The following is an 18,228-nucleotide window of genomic DNA, read 5'->3' as shown; positions in this document are numbered from 1 at the left end:
TAGCATTATAGTTCCTAGAAATAAAAATAAATAAAACTAGAAAAGAAATAAAACTAGAAATAACCCAAGTGTCCAACAGAAACTGTAATGTGTTCGTAAAATAGAATATTATATAGCAACATAAACATACAAAATGGGGCACACAAGTAATAATGTGCATGAGTATTCCAAATGTGCTGAGCAAAACAAGCAAAAAATAAAAGGGTAAATACTGTATTGTTCTATTTATATACACTTCAAAAACAGCAAAAAGGATTTATATATTTAGGGATGCATCCATAGCAATAACCCCATAAAGGAAGGAGGGATTAACACAAAAGGATGTGGTTACTTCAGAGGGAAGGAGAGAGTTGTGGTCGAGAACAGATCCAGGGGCTTCTGACCTGCTCACTTCTGGGGTGTTCACTTTGTGATTATTCATCAAGTTATCATACCACACAACTGTTTTATGGAATAGGTCACAATAAAAAAGAGTGACTTGAGGGGCCAGGTGCCTGGGTGGCTCAGTTAGTTGAGAGACCAACTCCTGGTTTCAACCCAGGTCATGACCTCACGTTTCGTAGGGTTGAGCCCCACATTGGGCTTTGTGCTGATGGTGCAGAGCCTGCTTGGGATTCTCTCTCACTCCTCTCTCTCTGCCCCTCCCCCACTCACACTCACTCTTGAAATTAACATTAAAAGAGTGACTTGAGAATAATTATATGTCCAGCCAAACTGTTGTTCAAATACAAAGGTGACAGAAAAACATGTTGCAAGATGCAAGAACCCAGGAAATATGGTTTCCTTGACTCCTTCCTGAAGAAACTACTAGAAGAAAAACTTCAATGAACAATGAGATAGAGAAACTACAGTGAAAGGACTCGTGTAAAGAATTTAGTGAATTTAGCCTTAAGACTAAGTCTTAAATTTGAGGCTTCATGATTAGAGAAGAGAATGTAAAAACAATGTAAGTGGCATAGGTTAAAATGGAACAGAGGATGGAGTGGACAAATAAGTATGTTGGCTGGGACACCTGGGCAGCTCAGTCAGTGAAACGTCCAACCCTGGCTCAGGTCATGATGTCACGGTTTGTGAGTCTGAGCCCCGAGTCAGGCTCTGTGCTGACAGCTCAGAGCCTGGAGACTCCTTCAGAATCTGTGTCTCCCTCCTCTCTGCCCCCACCCCCCAGCTCACATTCTGTCTCTCTCAAAAAATAAATATACATTAAAAAAATTTTTTTTAAAAAGTATGTTGGTTTCTTCATCTTTCACGGACAAGGCTCAAAAGATATTTAAAGGTGATAGCTCAAGTCATAGAGGCATAAGTATGTTTTAGGACAGGAGATAAACTGAGAAAAATAGGGGTACCTGGGTGGCTCAGTTGGTTCAGTGCCTGACTCTTAGTTTCGGCTCAGGCCATGATCTCACAGTTTGTGAGTTCAGGCCCCACACTGGGCTCTGTGCTAACAGCACAGAGCCTGCTTGGGATTCTCTCTCTCCTCCTTTTTCTGCCCTTCCTTTGCTCTCGTGCTCTCTCTCTCCCACTCTCAAAAATAAATACATAAATTAAAAAAAAAAAAAAACTTTAATTGAGGGGTGCCTGGGTGGCTCAGTTGGTCAGATGTCAGACTTTGGCTCAGGTCATGATCTTGTAGTTTGTGGGTTCGAGCTCCGCATCAGGCTCTGTGCTGACAGCTCAGAGCCCAGAGCCTGCTTCAGATTCTGTGTTTCCTCCCTCTCTGCCCCTCCCCTGCTCATGCCCGGTCTCTCTCTCTCTCTCTCTCTCTCTCTCTCTCTCTCTCTCTCTCACACACACACACATACACACACACACAAACATTTTAAAAAATTAAAAAAAAAAACTTTGAGAAAAATAATATAATCAAGTAAAAGCAGATGAGGAAAGGGCAAGAAATGCAACTACCAATTTCATCATTGATCACGGTAGGCGGTCAATAGATGTCTCAAGAAATACAGTATAGAGTTATAAATGCAATCACTAGAATAAAAACACAAACTTTCCCAATTATCAGAATATACACATGCACACGCTCTCCCAAAGCAAGTAGTCCTTACAGTGAAATATTTTTTTAAGAAAACATTAAAAACAGAGCTACAATAAAATATATCAGTCATTCCAGCAAATACAAAAGGGCTGAACTTACCCATTAAAAGAAAATTATTATTTAGAGGGGACTGATTAAATAAATGCTGGTACATCTGTAAAAAAGAATGGGGCAATTCTATACCCATTGGCACGAAACAAACTCTAAAACATCAATTAAATGTTTTAATTAAAAACATATGCAGGGGCACGCTGCTGTCCGTGTCCCCCCCTCTCTCTGCCCCCTCCCACTTGTGCTCTGTCAAAAATAAACAAAACATTAAAAAAAAGATGCAGAACTGTATGCATAACATGCCGTCATTTCTGTGGAAAACCTTTAAAATAAAACAAATCCGCATACTTCTCTATGATTAGAGATCTCTGAGAGAATACACATGACACCAGCAGCAGGGGTTTAGAAGAGGAACTGGAGAACCCGGCAGCAGAGAGGCTGAGTTTTTACTACAAACTTTCTGAATTGGTATCATGGACATGTATCACCTTTTTAGGAAATAAATGAAGCAATCTTAAGAGAGTTGGGAGGTTTAAATGAGTCAACGTGTAAAAAGCCCTTTAGCACAATTCCTGGCGGGTAGTAATACTAGCAGGTAATGAGGTAGATTTGCAAACATCCAGAATGCCACCTGGCACATGCTCATTGCCCAAGAAATGTTGGCTTTCTTCCTCCCTCCCATTTTGGTAATTTATTCCTTACCAACATTTAGAAAGTAGAACAAGTTTACCAACTACCTTGTTTGACATAACCAGTGTGATCCCAAAGTTGCTTTTAAATAAAAATGCAGCCAATTCAATCATTTTCATATTGATTTCTACTAAGATTCCAGCGGGAATGTTCTTATGTACAATCTTTATGGATATAGCTCTGACCTTTTTAGCTATTAAGAATCTCTAACTCCCCAAACTTTTCTGAAAGGTTCTTCAGTAATTTGTAAACAAACCATTACCTATACTACTATAGAGATACAAATACAATTTTAACATGTTTACAGAGATTCCTAGGCAGAGAAAAAGGAGAAAGAAAATAAGAGGGATCAAAGAATAACGGGAAAGTCTGGCATACAGAGAGAAGGCTGACACAAAACAAAAATGAAAACACAAGCAAAAAAGCCAAAAGGCATAGATCAATGGAACAGACTAGAACACCCAGAAATAAACCCACAACTATATGGTCAATTAATCTTCAACAAAGCAGGAAAGTATATCCAATGGGAAAAGGACTGTCTCTTCAACAAATGGTGTCGGGAAAACTGGACAGCAATGTGCAAAAGAAAGAAACTAGACCACTTTCTTACACCATATACAAAAATAAACTCAAAATGGATTAAAGACTATATATATATATATATATATAATATATATATACACACACATACACAACCATATACAAAAATAAACTCAAAATGGATTAAAGACCTAAATGTGAGACCTGAAACCAAAAAATCCTAGAAGAGAACATAGGTAGCAACCTCTTGGACATCAGACATAGCAAATCTTTCCTAGATATGTCTTATGAGGTAAGGGAAACAAAGGCAAAAATAAACTATTGGGACTACATCAAAACAATAAGTTTCTGCACAGCGAAGGAAACAATCAACAGGACTAAAAGACAATCTACTGAATGGGAAAAGATATTTGCAAATGACCTATTTGAGAAAGGGTTAGTATCTAAAATATAGAAAGAACTTATAAAACTCAACACCCAAAAACCAAATAATCCAATTTAAAAATGGGTAGACGACATAAACAGACATTTCTCCAAGAAGACACACAGATGACCAATAGACACACGAAAAGATACTCATCAACACTGATTATCAGGGAAATACAAATCAAAACTATAATGAGATATCACCTCATACCTGTCAGAATGGCTAAAATCAAGAACACAAGAAATGATAGGTGTTGGTGAAGATGTGGAGAAAAGGGAACCCTCTTGCACTGTAGGTGGGAATGCAAACTGGTGCAACCATTGTGGAAATGACTATGGAGGCTCTTGAAAAAGTTAAAAATAGGGGCACCTGACTGGCTCAGCTGGAAGAGCATGTGACTCTTGATCTCAGAGTCGTGAGTCCAAGCCCTACGTTGGGTGTACAGATTACTAAAAAGTAAATATAAACTTAAAAAAAGTTACGAATAACATTACCATATGACCCAGGATTCATATTGCTGGATATTTACCCAAAGACTACAAAAACACTATTTCAAAGGGATACCTGCACCCCTATATTTATAGCAGCATTATTTACAATAGCCAAGATATAGAAATAGCCCAAGTGTCTATCAATTGATGAGTGGATAAAGAAGATGCGGTGTGTGTGTGTGTGTATATATATATATATACACACACATACACAACGGAATATTATCCAACCATAAAAATGAATTAAATCTTGCCATTTGCAACATCATGGATGGGGCTAGAGAATATAATGCTAAGCAAAATAAGTCAATCAGAGAGAGACCAATAGCATATGATTTCCCTCATATGTAGAATTTAAGAAACAAAACAAATGAGCAAAGGGAAAAAAGAGAGAGACAAATCCAGAAAGAAAATCTTTTTTTAATGTTTATTTGAGGGGAGAGAGAGAGAAAGAGAGAGAACACAAACAGGGGAGGGGCAGAGAGAAAGGGAGACAAGGGGTCTGAAGTGGGCTCGGCGCTGACAGCAGAGCCCGCTGTGGGGCTCAAACCCACGAACAGCGAGACCATGACCTGAGCCGAAGTCAGACGCCCCAGAATCTTAATTATAGAGAACTGATGGTTACCAGAGGGAAAGGCTGGCGGGGGGGGGGGGGGGGGGGGGGGGGGGGCGGGGTGAGTTAAGTGATGGTTTAAGGGGATTAAGGAGTGCACTTGGCATGATGAGTAATGTACGAAACTGCTGAATCACTATGCTGTACACCTGAAACTAATACAACAGTTAACTAACTGGAATTAAAATAAAAACTTTTTTTAAGGGCCACTTCTTTGTATTTTAATATTTGCAAACACTCGCAGGTGAGTACGCTTGAGTTCTCCAACTCCACAAGCCTCTTTACAGTAAAATATAAAGACCAGAGGATAAACCCTGCAGGAAGATTTCAACAGGCTGGTTAGACTGGGTGAATGGACAGAAAAATAAGAGAAGGTCCTTAGAGTCTCCCTTTTAAAAAAGTAATACCACCTGCCAGTAGTCCATGCAGAAAAACAAGCAATCCTAATTGTGCAGGTCTATTAATTACCATCCAGGAAGGAGATCTTAAAATCATGGTAGGCTGTGTTTTATTTTTATTTGCTTTTGTTTGTTTTTTTTAGTATAATTTATTGTCAAATTGGCTAACATATAGTGTGTACAGTGTGCTTTTGGTTTTGGGGTAGATTCCCGTGGTTCATCGCTTCCATACAACACCCAGTGCTCATCCCAACAAGCGCCCTCCTCAATGCCCATCACCCATTTTCCCCTCTCCCCCATATTTTTAATTTTTTAAAAGTGTACTTATTTTGAGAGAGACAGACAGCAAGTGGGGGAGGGGTAGAGAGAGGGGGGCAGAGAGAGAATGAATCCCAAGCAGGCTCTGCGCCACCAGCACAGAGCCCAGTGTGGAACTCGAACCCACAAACATGAGATCACGACCCAAGTTGGACACCTAACCAGCCGAGTCACCCAGGTGCCTGGTAGGCTGTTTTGTCTATGTCAGCCTCAAGGTGTCGGCACAGCCAGAAAGGCCAAGGTAAGTGATGGACTTCTTCAGCAAAGGTATCAGAGCCCATGTTGAATTTGTTAACGTACTCTTGAACTAAAAAACCATGATGCATCTGTACCTAAAACACTTTAATTAATCAGTTTACGGAATCTCAAAAAGTAGCCCAGACATTTGAAAAGAAAGAGAAACGAAGATGAAACAGAGACTAAATGCAGACTGACTGAAAGCCTGGTGATTAAGGTGCTCAATTTCTCAGCATTTATAATTCACCTGTCAGCCTGGACCATCCCTACTCCTCCCAAACCACACTCAACTCTAGAGCGGGCTGGTCTCCACTCTGCCTTCCAAATATTTCTTAGCTACTGAATCAGGCTCTTCTCCCATTTCAATATCATATCCAATCTGAAACATTCCCTTCATTTTTTTTTAATATATGAAATTTATTGTCAAATTGGTTTCCAGACAACACCCAGTGCTCATCCCCAAAGGTGCCCTCCTCAATACCCATCACCCACCCTCCCCTCCCTCCCACCCCCCATCAACCCTCAGTTTGTTCTCAGTCTTTAACAGTCTCTTATGTTTTGGCTCTCTCCCACTCTAACCTCTTTTTTTTTTTTTTCCTTCCCTTCCCCCATGGGTTTCTGTTAAGTGAAACATTCCCTTCAAATTCTATACTTTCCACCATGAGATTTTCCCGGACGCTACCCCATAGCATCCATTAACCCATGCCTTCTCTGATTCCCTAAAATATATAAATCAGGGCTTATACTACTTCTAATAAGTAAATAACTTTTTTAAAAATTTTTTATTATTTATTTTGGAGAAAGAGAGACACACACGCACAGAGTGCGAGCAGGGGAAGGGCAGAAAGAGAGGGAGACACAGAATCCAAAGCAGGCTCCAGGCTCTGAGCTGTCAGCACAGAGCCCGACACGGGGCTCGAACTCACAAACCACGAGATCATGACCTGAGCCAAAATCAGACGCTTAACTGACTGAGTCACACAGGCACCCCATAAGTAAATAACTTTTTTAAATGAATTCGATTTAGATCATAATACAAGGCATACCGAGGTCAGTGCTCCACTCGTACATAAGAAATAAGACATCATTGGGAATGCAAGCTGGTGCAGCCACTCTGGAAGTATGGAGGTTCCTCAAAAAACTAAAAATAAAACTACCCTACGACCCAGCAATTGCACTACTAGGCATTTATCCACGGGATACAGGTGTGCTGTTTCGAAGGGACACATGCACCCCCATGTTTATAGCAGCACTATCAACAATAGCCCAAGTATGGAAAGAGCCCAAATGTCCATCGACAGATGAATGGATAAAGAAGATGTAGTGTGTGTGTGTGTATATATATATATATATATATATATATATATATACACAGTGGATTATTACTCAGCAATCAAAAAGAATGAAATCTTGCCATTTGCAATTACGTGGATGGAACTGGAGGGTATTGTGCTAAGTGAAATTAGAGAAAGACAAAAATCATATGACTTCACTCATATGAGGACTTTAAGAGACAAAACAGATGAACATAAGGGAAGGGAAGCAAAAATAACATAAAAACAGGGAGGGGGACAAAGCATAAGAGACTCATAAATATGGAGAACAAACTGAGGGTTGCTGGAGGGGTTGTGGGGGGGGGGATGGGCTAAATGGGTAAGGGGCACTAAGGAATCTACTCCTGAAATCACTGTTTCACTATATGCTAACTAATTTGGATGTAAATTAAAAAAAATAAAAAATAGGGGCGCCTGGGTGGCTCAGTCGGTTCAGCGTCCAACTTCGGCTCAGGTCATGATCTCACGGTCCGTGAGTTTGAGCCCCACCTCAGGCTCTGTGCTGACAGCTCAGAGCCTGGAGCCTGCTTCAGATTCTGTGTCTCCCTCTCTCTCTGACCCTCCCCCATTCATGCTCTGTCTCTGTCTCAAAAATAAATAAACATTAAAAAAAAATTAAAAATAATAATAAAAAATAAAACAAGTTAATAAAAAAAAAAAAAGAAAGAAGACATCATGGGTTTCAAACCCTGCCAACCTCTTCCTCCCTCCCGTCCTCAGAAGCCACTTTACTGCATCTGGCATTTTTCACCCTTATTTTTGTCTTCATGTTTTTATTTTCCAAATAATATTCTAAAGAATATTATAGTATTATAGTATTTTTTCCATGTGTTTTAAAACTTTATATAAATGGCACCACACTATACATATGACTTATTTTGACCCTAAGTCATAAATGCTACTTTAAATTTACTTAATTTCATGGCTGGCTAACTGGTCTCTCCAACACAAAATTTGAAAACCATTTGCTCCACACAAGTGCAGAAAGCACTTTATTCACATTTTCAAACAAAAAGACAAGTACAGAGAAAAATTAACAAACATCCATGAGCCCATCACTCTGATTTAACAAATGTTAATATGTGTCACATTTCTTTTTTTAAGAAAATAAAATTGGGGAAGACTACTGAAGTCCCAAGTGCAGTCCCCCATCCTGTTCCCCTTTGTCCCCAAGAGATAACCACTCTCCTGAAGTGGGTATGAAATCCGTTCCATCTGTTTTTATACTTCTACACACACATGCATACATAAAATACTGTTTTGTGTTAAAACCGTACACAAAAGACCACACGCCACTTACCTTTCCACGTCTTGCTTTTCTCACTCAACAGTGTGTTTTCACCCCGCTGCACTTTTCAGTTTTTCTGATTGCAGAGTAACATATGTGTGGTGGAGAAACCCAAGAGTCAATGATACACAGCGTCCTCACGGGGGAAGCCACGGTGCCAAGCAGACTTCCCACTTCTAGGGAGCAGTGGTGACGCCATGTCTTGTTTTGCAGTCCCCTCACCACCCGGCAGAGTGCAACACACTCCAGCAGGCACTTACTAACAATACTTAACGAGGGGCGCCTGGGTGGCTCAGTCGGTTAAGCGTCCGACTTCGGCTCAGGCCACGATCTCGCGGTTTGTGAGTTCGAGCCTGGCATCAGGTCCGCACTCAGAGCCTGCTTGGGATTCTCTCCCTCTTCCTCTCTCTCTCTCTGCCCCTCCCCTGGTTGTGCACGTGTGTGCACTCACTCTCTCTAAATAAACAAAAAATAAACTTCAAAACACACACACACACAAAATTTAATGAGCGAAGACTGGAACTCTACAAACCCCAGGCCTCTGCTTAGGCAGACTAGTGGCTCATTAAACCTCAACACTAGAGGCAAACCCGGCATCTTGGGAGAAATCACGCTGCACATGCAGAGAAATGAATGCCATAGCACGTACCGCAATGGAGACAAAAGTGAGCAAAACTCCTGGTCAACCTCCGACGTTCTCCTTAATAAAACCAACACCACAGGGTGTATTGGCATATAGCTGGTTTGCATCGTCGCCATAGTGCAAAACCGTTGGTAGGAAAATTCAACAGGTGTTTGCTGAGTGCTGACAAAGGAGCAAAAGCAAATATGGGAACAGACCTATGTGATTTAAAGCCAAACATGTTGGCAACTGATTCAGGTTCACACACTCATTTGATGGAAGTCTTCCAGAACTGGGGTTCTATGCTGTCTCTGTGATAATTTAGTATCTTCTAGCCACTTAATTTTATCAGTCACACATTTCCAAACTAAGAATAGGTTGTAATACAGTGTACGTGCCCAGACAGGCTGGGACCATAACACTGAGTCCACTATCAGATTCATAAGTGTTATGGAAAATAACCAAATGACAGAGGTTTTTAGTTGCAAATCTGCAAGCTCCTAAATAATTTAAGTGATTAGACACTTTTCTCAACTTCATTTAATGCTAAAAAGCACTCCCTGATTTTAATTTTTTTTTTAGTATTTATTCATTTTTTGAGAGGCAGAGAGAGACAGTATGAGCAGGGCAAGGACAGAGAGAGAAGGAGACACAGAATCCAAAGCAGGCTCCAGGCTCTGAGCTGTCAGCACAGAGTCTGACACGGGGCTCAAACTCATGAACAGTGAGATCATGACCTGAACCGAAGTCGGACGTTTAACCGACTGAGCTACCCAGGCACCCCTCCCTAATTTTAACAATAAACACATTTGCTTAAAAAGAGGGAGAAGCCCTTCCCAGAAGGACTGGAAATAAGAATGTGGGAAACTAGCTGGGCTTTGGCTCACAGTGGTCTCTCCTATTCCAGGTCTTATCTACATCTTTTCACTGGAAGCGTCTACACCCCTGGCCTGGATGAGGTGCCTCGACAGGTGTCCTAATCTTGGCAGAGACTGACTGAGGGAAGAAGTAGCAGAAAAAGCACCGGACCCAGAGTCAAGAAATCTGCAGCTATACAGCGTGATTTGGGGCAAGTCACTTTCCCTCTCTGGCCTCAGTTTCCTTACCTGCAGTGGCCTTAGACATTCTACAGTTTCACGACACTCAGATGCTCACGGGGCCAGCAATTTGCTACTTCCAAAAGCACGAGATAGAAAAGCCCACCTTCAGTGGCCCCCACACCATCTACTCTTACCTATCAGTCATGCCGGGTGTGAGTGACAAAGCAAAAGAGAAATACCCATTGACATGAGTTGAAGCTCGTTGAATACTAGTTGAACTTTAAACTTAATCCTCAGCTTCAGCCTTAGAGGTCACTCAATCCAAAACTCTCATTTCATAGATATGGAAACTGAGCATAGAGTATTTAAGTACTTGGTCCTGAAACTTGGCTTTTTCTCTAAGTGCATGACATCACACTCTTACCTGACCAGCTAAGTCAGAAACCTGGGAATGGCATCTCCTTCTCCCTCACTCCCTAAATCCAGTGGTTTACCAAGGCCTCTTGATATTCTCAAACTTGACCTCTATGTGCCATTGCCCTAGTCTAAGCCATCATCACCTCTCCTTCCACTGACTGCAGTGGCCACCTAACTATACTCATCCTGATCCCCAGTGGGGGGCAGGGGTGGGTGGTGACTGAAGTGTTTGGAAACTTGTATGTGGGAAAGGTGTTTGTCCCAATAAATGGTGGGTCTTCCTGGCACTTAGTGGGCAAGGGCCAGGGGTGTTAAACATCCCACAGTCCAGTACAGCCCAGATTTAACCCACCCAAAACACCAACTGTGTGTCTCCCATCCCTAACTGTTGAAAATACTGGTCCATGGGGCGCCTGGGTGGCTCAGTCGGTTGAGCGTCCGACTTCGGCTCAGGTCACGATCTCGCGGTCCCTGAGTTCGAGCCTCGCATCGGGCTCTGGGCTGATGGCTCGGAGCCTGGAGCCTGCTTCCGGTTCTGTGTCTCCCTCTCTCTCTGCCCCTCCCCCATTCATGCTGTGTCTCTCTCTGTCTCATAAATAAACGTTAAAAAAAAATTAAAAAAAAAAAAAGAAAGAAAATGCTGGTCCAGGCCATTTTCCTCAGGGCACCCAGAATATTTTTTTATACATGTGAATCTGATCGTGCCACAGCCCCCACCAACCTTCTTTTTTTTTTTTTTTAATTTTTTTTTTTTCAACGTTTATTTATTTTTGGGACAGAGAGAGACAGAGCATGAACGGGGGAGGGGCAGAGAGAGAGGGAGACACAGAATCGGAAACAGGCTCCAGGCTCTGAGCCATCAGCCCAGAGCCCGACGCGGGGCTCGAACTCCCGGACCGCGAGATCGTGACCTGGCTGAAGTCGGACGCTTAACCGACTGCGCCACCCAGGCGCCCCTACCCCCACCAACCTTCTAACGGCATCCCACTGCTCTTGGGATAAATATCAAAGTCCTTAACTCGGCCTATCTTTCCAACATGAAGGGCCTGGAAGACATAGAGAGTTTGGATTTCGTTCTAATTACAAATGAGAGAGAGGGGCAAGAAGAGAAACGGGAACACCAGTTAGAAGGCTGACGCAGTAGTCCAGGCAAGAGAGAGGAGAGAACGGCTCAGACCCAGAGTATATTGCGACGAGCCAACAGGACTTGCTGATGAACTGAATGAGGCAGGAAAGGAAAGAGAAGGATCAGACGTTAGGATTTTGGTGAATGGCGGGACCATTAAATGAAATGGAATGAGTGGCTTGGCAGGAGAGGGCACATGTGGAAATCAGGAGTTCTGTGTGGGTGCGTTCAGCATGAGACACTTATCGCACAGCCAAGCGGAGATGTGTTAAATGTTCAAAATCCACATGGCAAAGGCTCCCAACGCTGGAACTCAGGCTGCTTTCAGTTTGATTCAGGGCTCTTATCCCAGTGGTTCTCAAAATGCAGCCCCCAGATTAGCAGCAGCAGTAATCACTTGGGAACTTCTGAGAAAGTCTACTTCTCAGGTCCCATCTCAGACCTACTGGATCAGAAACCTGGCAATCTATGTTTCAACAAGCCCTGCAGGTGACTCACCAAAGTCTAAAGTTTTAGGACCGCTGCTCACAATCATACTCCTCGGTGGTAATGAACACCTGATAGCCACAGCTGCCCTGCATTAGGCTTCTTTGCGTCTCTGTAAATCTTCTGCCTGATTAGCAATAGGGGGTGCTTTGTTTGGGGTTTTCTTCTTTACCCAGGACTCACTGGGGGCTCCAGACATACCAGTGATCAAAGTTTTTGAATTCCAGTCTCAATGTTTATTTATTTTTGAGAGAGGGAGACAGAGTGTGAGCAGGGGAGGGGCAGAGAAAGAGGGAGAGACAGAATCCGAAGCAGGCTCCGGGCTCTGAGCTGTCAGCACAGAGCCCGACGCGGGGCTCGAACTCGCGAACCGTGAGATCATGAACCAAGCCGAAGTCGGACACTTGACCGACTGAGCCACCCAGGCGGCCCAATTTGAATCCCAGTTTCAGAAACTAGAGCAAGGGGGAGAAACAAATTAAAAATGAGCTACTACAACCATAACTATCATTTTCATAATAGCTAATGTTATTGAGTCCTTCTTATGCACTCTCTATGTATTATCTCATTAATCCTCCCAACAGCCTTATGAGATAGGTACTCTGCTCCCATTTTATAGATAAAGAAATTGAGGCACAGAGAAGTTATGTATCTTGCCCAGGGTCACACAGCTAGAAAGTGGCAAAGCTGGGATTTGAACCCAGGCAGTCAGGTTCCAGAATCTGCATTTTTTTTTTTTGAGATATAATTGACATAAAACATTGCATAAGTTTAAAGTGTACAGAGTGCAGGGGCGCCTGGGTCGCTCAGCCATTTAAGCATCCGACTTCAACTCAAGTCATGATCTCAGTTTGCGCGTTCCAGCCCCGGTTGGGCTCTGTGCTGACAGCTCAGAGCCTGGAGCCTGCTTCAGATTCTGTCTCCATCTCCCTCTCTCTCTGTCCCTTTTCCGCTCGTGCTCTCTCTAATATAAATTAAAAAAAAATTTTAAAGTGTACAGAGTGTTTACCACCTTAGCATTAGCTAACACCTCTATCAAGTCACATAATTATCATTTCTTTTTTGTGGTGAGAACAATTAAGACCCAGTCTCTTAGCAACTTTGAAGTTTATAATACGGTGTTGTTGACTATAATCACTGTGCTGTACATGAGATCTCCAGAACTTATTTATCCTAGTTGCAAGTTTCCAGAGCCTAAACTCTTAACCACATGGTATAGAGTGTTGCCTATCTTTCTAGGCATCTAGAGAAGAACCATTTGATGTAGTAAGTACGTAAGGCTCTTATAAATAACTGAGAGAATCTTAAAAGATGTTTAAGGAGTGCCTGGGTGGCTCAGTCGGGTTGAGCATCCGACTCTTGATTTCAGCCCGGGTTATGATCCCAGGATGATGGGATCAAGCCCCCAGTCATGCTCTGCACTGAGCATGAAACCTACTTAAGAGTTACCCTCTCTCTCCCTCTGCCCCTCTCCCCTGCTCAAGCGTTTTCTCTCTCTCTCTCTCTCTCTCTCTCTCTCTCTCTCTCTCTCTCTCTCTCAAGAAATAAAAAACAGGGGCGCCTGGGTGGCTCAGTTGGTGAAGTGTCTGACTCTTGATTTTGGCTCAGGTCATGATCTCATGGTTTGTGACTTCAAGCCCTGCATCGGGCTCTGTGCTGACAGTGGGGAGCCTGCTTAGGATTTTCTCTTTCTCTCTCTCTCTCTCAATAAACTAAACTTAAATAAATTAATAAAATTTTAAAAGATGTTTAATTCTATCCAGTTACCATATAACTCAGCACTTCTACATAAACTCCAAAGAATGGAAAACACACATCCACACAAAAACCTGCACGTGAATTTCATAACATTGTTTACAATAGCCCAAAAGTGGAAACAACCCAAACGTCATCAACTGATGAATGGATACACAAAATGAAGTATAATCGGTGGAATGTTATCTAGCCATAAAAAGGAACAACATACTGATACATGCTACAACATGGGCGAGCCTTCAAAAACAGAGCCAGCACAGAGCCAGACACAGGGTTCGAACTCACAAACTGTGAGATCAGGACCTGAGCTGAAATCGAGAGCTGGACGCTTAACCAACTGAGCCAACAGGCGCCCCTCACATTATTCCATTTACATGGAATGTCCCAGAAAAGGTAAATCCATTGAAATAGAAGGATTAGTGGTTGCCGAGGGCCGAGGTGAGGGGACGAATACAAGGCTTCTTTGTGGGGTGATGAAAATGTACTGAAATTGGTGGTGCTGGTTGCACAAAACCATCTATACTTTGGACGAATATACCAAATACCACTGAACTGTACACTTCAAAAGGACGCATGTTCATAGTATGTGAATTACATCTCAATAAAGCTATTGTTAACAAAGGATGTTATTTTTAAAAAGGATGTTTCATTCATTTTGAACTTAGGCTAATTTACGAAATAAAATTCCTATTTGTTGTCATTAAGGTTGCTAGACCATGATCAAAGAAACTGAAAGTAACTGTCATCACTTTGAATTTTTACCTTTCAATTTGCAGAGAAAACTAGTTTCACTTCTAGGCTGCCATGGACCTAGAAAGTTACTGATGTCATTTCCCCACCCAGGAGAAAGTTCTTCACAAACACTGAAAGAGTACAAATGCAAAACTTCTATTCTTGGGAAAACGCCCTAGTCTTTTCCTTAAATCAAAGCACCTTCTATCTAAAAAAACTTTAATTTTCTCCCATAACCAACAGCTGCTAGGGCTCCCCACTGAAAGAACACAGCTAAACAATAGTTCTCTTCAACCAGCAAGGTACTAAAAACTGTTATGAGCTGTGCCAACATTTCAATGCCTTAAGATAAACAATAAACATAAATACCTAGTACTGGAGTAAGGAGCTGAGAAATATTCTTTTAAATGTTTACTTGCTCTAATAACAAGAATCCTCATAACTAGTATTTATTAAGCAACTATAATGTGCTAAATAAACATCGTTCTAGGTTCTTTACAAATAGGATGTTTAATTTAGTCCTGATAGTAACCCCGAGGAAGTATTTTTATCCTCACTTCGTAGATAAGAAAATTGAGGTCTAGAGAGATTGAGTAAATCATTTGTCATTGATCACACAGGTAAGAGTCCAAGTAATAACTCAGGCCTTTCTGAACTCAAATGTTCTCTCCTCTATTCCTCTTCAAAATGAAAAAGGAAGCCAGAAACTTGAAGAAACAGAAAAGACTCCTCTTACTTACAGAGCACAAAAGCAATGCTCTGAAAAAAGTTGACTGCTCCTATAGTCCAAAAGAGGAAATACGGAAAACAAAAAATTGTTCATAACAATCAGCAGTCAGCAGGCGTAAAAGACCCCGCCATATCCCACATCTCAAATACTGCTTCCTGACTTAACAGTTTTCCCACTGATTCTGACTATAACCTTAGGATGTCAAAATTGAATGATCTCACCATGGAAAACCCCAGAAAACAGCAGTTGTGACACTGGAGAGCTCCCTAGACCAGGAAGGAAAACAAATCAGTTGGCAGGAAACGGTGCCTATCTAAAAACATAGAAGTCTTTAGCATTAGTATTAACACTGTAATTCCACAGCACTTTAATCTGAAGCTATTTCTGCATTCTCTTGCATTATTCTAATAATGTGTTACTAAAAGCTGATTCCCATTCTCCCTATGTCTAATAGGATCCTAAATAAGACTGCTACATAGCCATCACTGACCCTAATTTCCATTTTGCTATTAAAAAAAAAAAAAATCCACATATACACACAAATTCAAAGGATTGTCCCTGAAGGAAAAGACCTTTTATCCATTAAGAAAAGTAGCATGTGGGGCACAAGCAAACATGTATTTCATCACCCAGTGGCCTATGGCTGGTGGAAATCTTAAATTCCTGACTGAGACATACATTCCTTATGCTTCTCAGGGCTCTGCCCAAAACAAATTGAAACTATAAACCAACAGCAGATTGATGGATGTACAAATGCTAAGCTCTCAACATACATCAAAAAGGGGAGGGGAGTCGAGTAGCTTAAAAGGTCTGCTCTCCAACTAAACTATGAAGAATGAAAGAATCTCGTGCATTTGCACAAGAACATTACAACGCAGAGGGAAGAGGTCACTTGGGGTTAAACAAATCCATAGAAAATGCTAAAGAAATAACCTCGATCCTTGAGTCACTCTGTAATAATTCCTAATGGGAAGTAGCCAACTCAAGATAAAGCAAGGTCGAGCTGGAGAATTTTCCTCACTTTTTCTGTCCCCCTGCATACGATCCCAAGCTCCCACCAGAATCTTTTGAGAGTCCAAGAAAAGATTCATACGTAAAGATCTGGGGAAGCAAGGGAAGGGGCCAGCCCTTATGCAAGCAACCACCTGTGCGTGATAGAGACCCCCAAGAAGGAGTTATATTTAAAGTGAGAGACAGCTTTGGGGATGACCCTCCAAATCCAGGACCGACACTGGCTATCCACCCAACTCCTGTCCTTTACACCCAGACTCCGGCCACCTCCGGCGGAGGGCACCGGCTTCGGCGCCCTCCGCTCCCAGACCCTGGTGTGCTCCCACACCCAGCCATTCCCAAAGCTCGCTGCCCGCTACCTTTGCTCGACAGCTGCCCCGCCGCCACCAGGCAGTCCCACCTCCCCCAGCCCAGGTTCCCCCAAACCAGCCTTTCGAGGTCGGTGGCGCCCCAGGGCCGCGGGATTTAGGGCTTAGGATCTGGAAGGGTTTGGTCCAATCTCTTCCTCTCGGCGTCCTGGGCTTACCTCCCCGGCAGCTTGGCGCTCCTCTTCCAAAACTGCTTGCTGTTCTCGGCGGCCATTGCTCTGGCCGGGGAAGGCCTTGCAGGCGGGCCAGGGGGTACCCGGCGAGATGCCCCCAGGACCCCGTAATCGGAGGGCCAACCCAGGCCGCTTCCCCGCCGCCGGTCACCCGCTCCCAGCTCCTGGGGGCGCCATCTTGGATGTGGGCACCCCCCCACCCAGCGCCGCTGCCATTGGTGGGTTGCGCAGGCCGTGGTCAGACAGACCAATAGGGAGCCGGAATCCTGCAGGCCGCTGAAGCCGAAAAGTGACATCAGGCACTGGGCACACAGGTGGACCGGGAAGGAGGAGCTTGGAAGAGCAGGGAGGCGGAGCTGAAAGTTCCTTAACCCTGGGAGTGGAAGAAGCAGGTAAAGAAAGGGGCCTATGGGGAAGGAAGAAAGAGTACTGTTTTCTTTCGGGAGGGAATGAGGTTCCTGAGCCTAATATTTTTTGGAAAGACAGAGCATATGTATTTATATATATAAATCTTTGACCTAAAAATAACGGCCATGTGGTGGTTGCAGCCCATTTTTAACATCTCCCAAATCAATGTCACTCTGGTTATTATCCTCCTCACCCTTCCCTGTTCCGTTTGGAGTCTTTTTTTTTTTTTTTTTTTTTTTTTGTTAAATCTATGAAGGAAGATCAATATGTATCCAATAGCCCAGGGTTGCTAACTGTTCAACACATGAGTAACGGTTGGTTCATAAGAGTCTCCCATTCGTCTGGTAATTGATCACTAGTAAAGGATTTGTTCTGGGGGTAAAATTCAAATAATTTAATCCGTGTTTCTATCATTAACTGCCACTTTCTGACTATGAGAAGCCAGATAACTGACTGTTTAGGACATGCTCTTATTTTTTTCCATCCAATTCAGACTACTAAGTAACATTTCCTGCCGGGACATAGCATATCTCCAAGGCGTGAATCACAAAGATTAAGGGTATACCCCCAAACATCTTTAATCCCCTTTATTAATCTATTATAAATCTATCACCCTTGAATTCATTTTCAATCTAGTTTTCACTTGGAATGAGATTTGATACAGCGTTTTTGAATCCTTTGAATGTCTTGTCAGTGTTTTTTGCTCTTTGTGAGTTTCTGTGGTTGTATACTACAGTGATTGGGGTGAGCAGGGAGAATGAGGGGGTGGGCAGAGAGCACACCCTAGTCCAAAGTAATGTTTGTCCTAAAAAAGAACTGTTGAGATGGGCTGCTTGTCCTCCATCCCAGCTTCTGTTTGCTGTTACAACACATCCTCCCACATATTGGAGAACATTTAAGGACCCCCTGTCTAAAAAAGAACATATGCC

At 42.7% G+C, this 18,228-nt stretch overlaps 1 protein-coding gene across 1 annotated transcript in view; it reads right to left on the bottom strand.

The window, feature by feature from the left end:
• TBC1D22B (TBC1 domain family member 22B) overlaps positions 1-17,069 on the bottom strand; it is an 81,275-nt gene extending 64,206 nt beyond the window's left edge. Inside the window, exon 1 of the mRNA XM_030315407.2 lies at positions 16,877-17,069. Within this exon, the coding sequence (XP_030171267.1) occupies positions 16,877-16,932 (56 nt within the window). The 5' untranslated portion in view covers positions 16,933-17,069. The remainder of the gene's footprint in view (positions 1-16,876) is intronic.
• Between the last annotated feature and the right edge of the window lie 1,159 nt (positions 17,070-18,228).

This window comes from Lynx canadensis, chromosome B2 (genome assembly GCF_007474595.2).
Source record: "Lynx canadensis isolate LIC74 chromosome B2, mLynCan4.pri.v2, whole genome shotgun sequence".
Classification (NCBI taxonomy): domain Eukaryota; kingdom Metazoa; phylum Chordata; class Mammalia; order Carnivora; family Felidae; genus Lynx; species Lynx canadensis.
The sequence above is the reverse complement of the archived record's forward strand: the minus strand, read 5'-3'. Positions and strand labels throughout refer to the sequence as shown.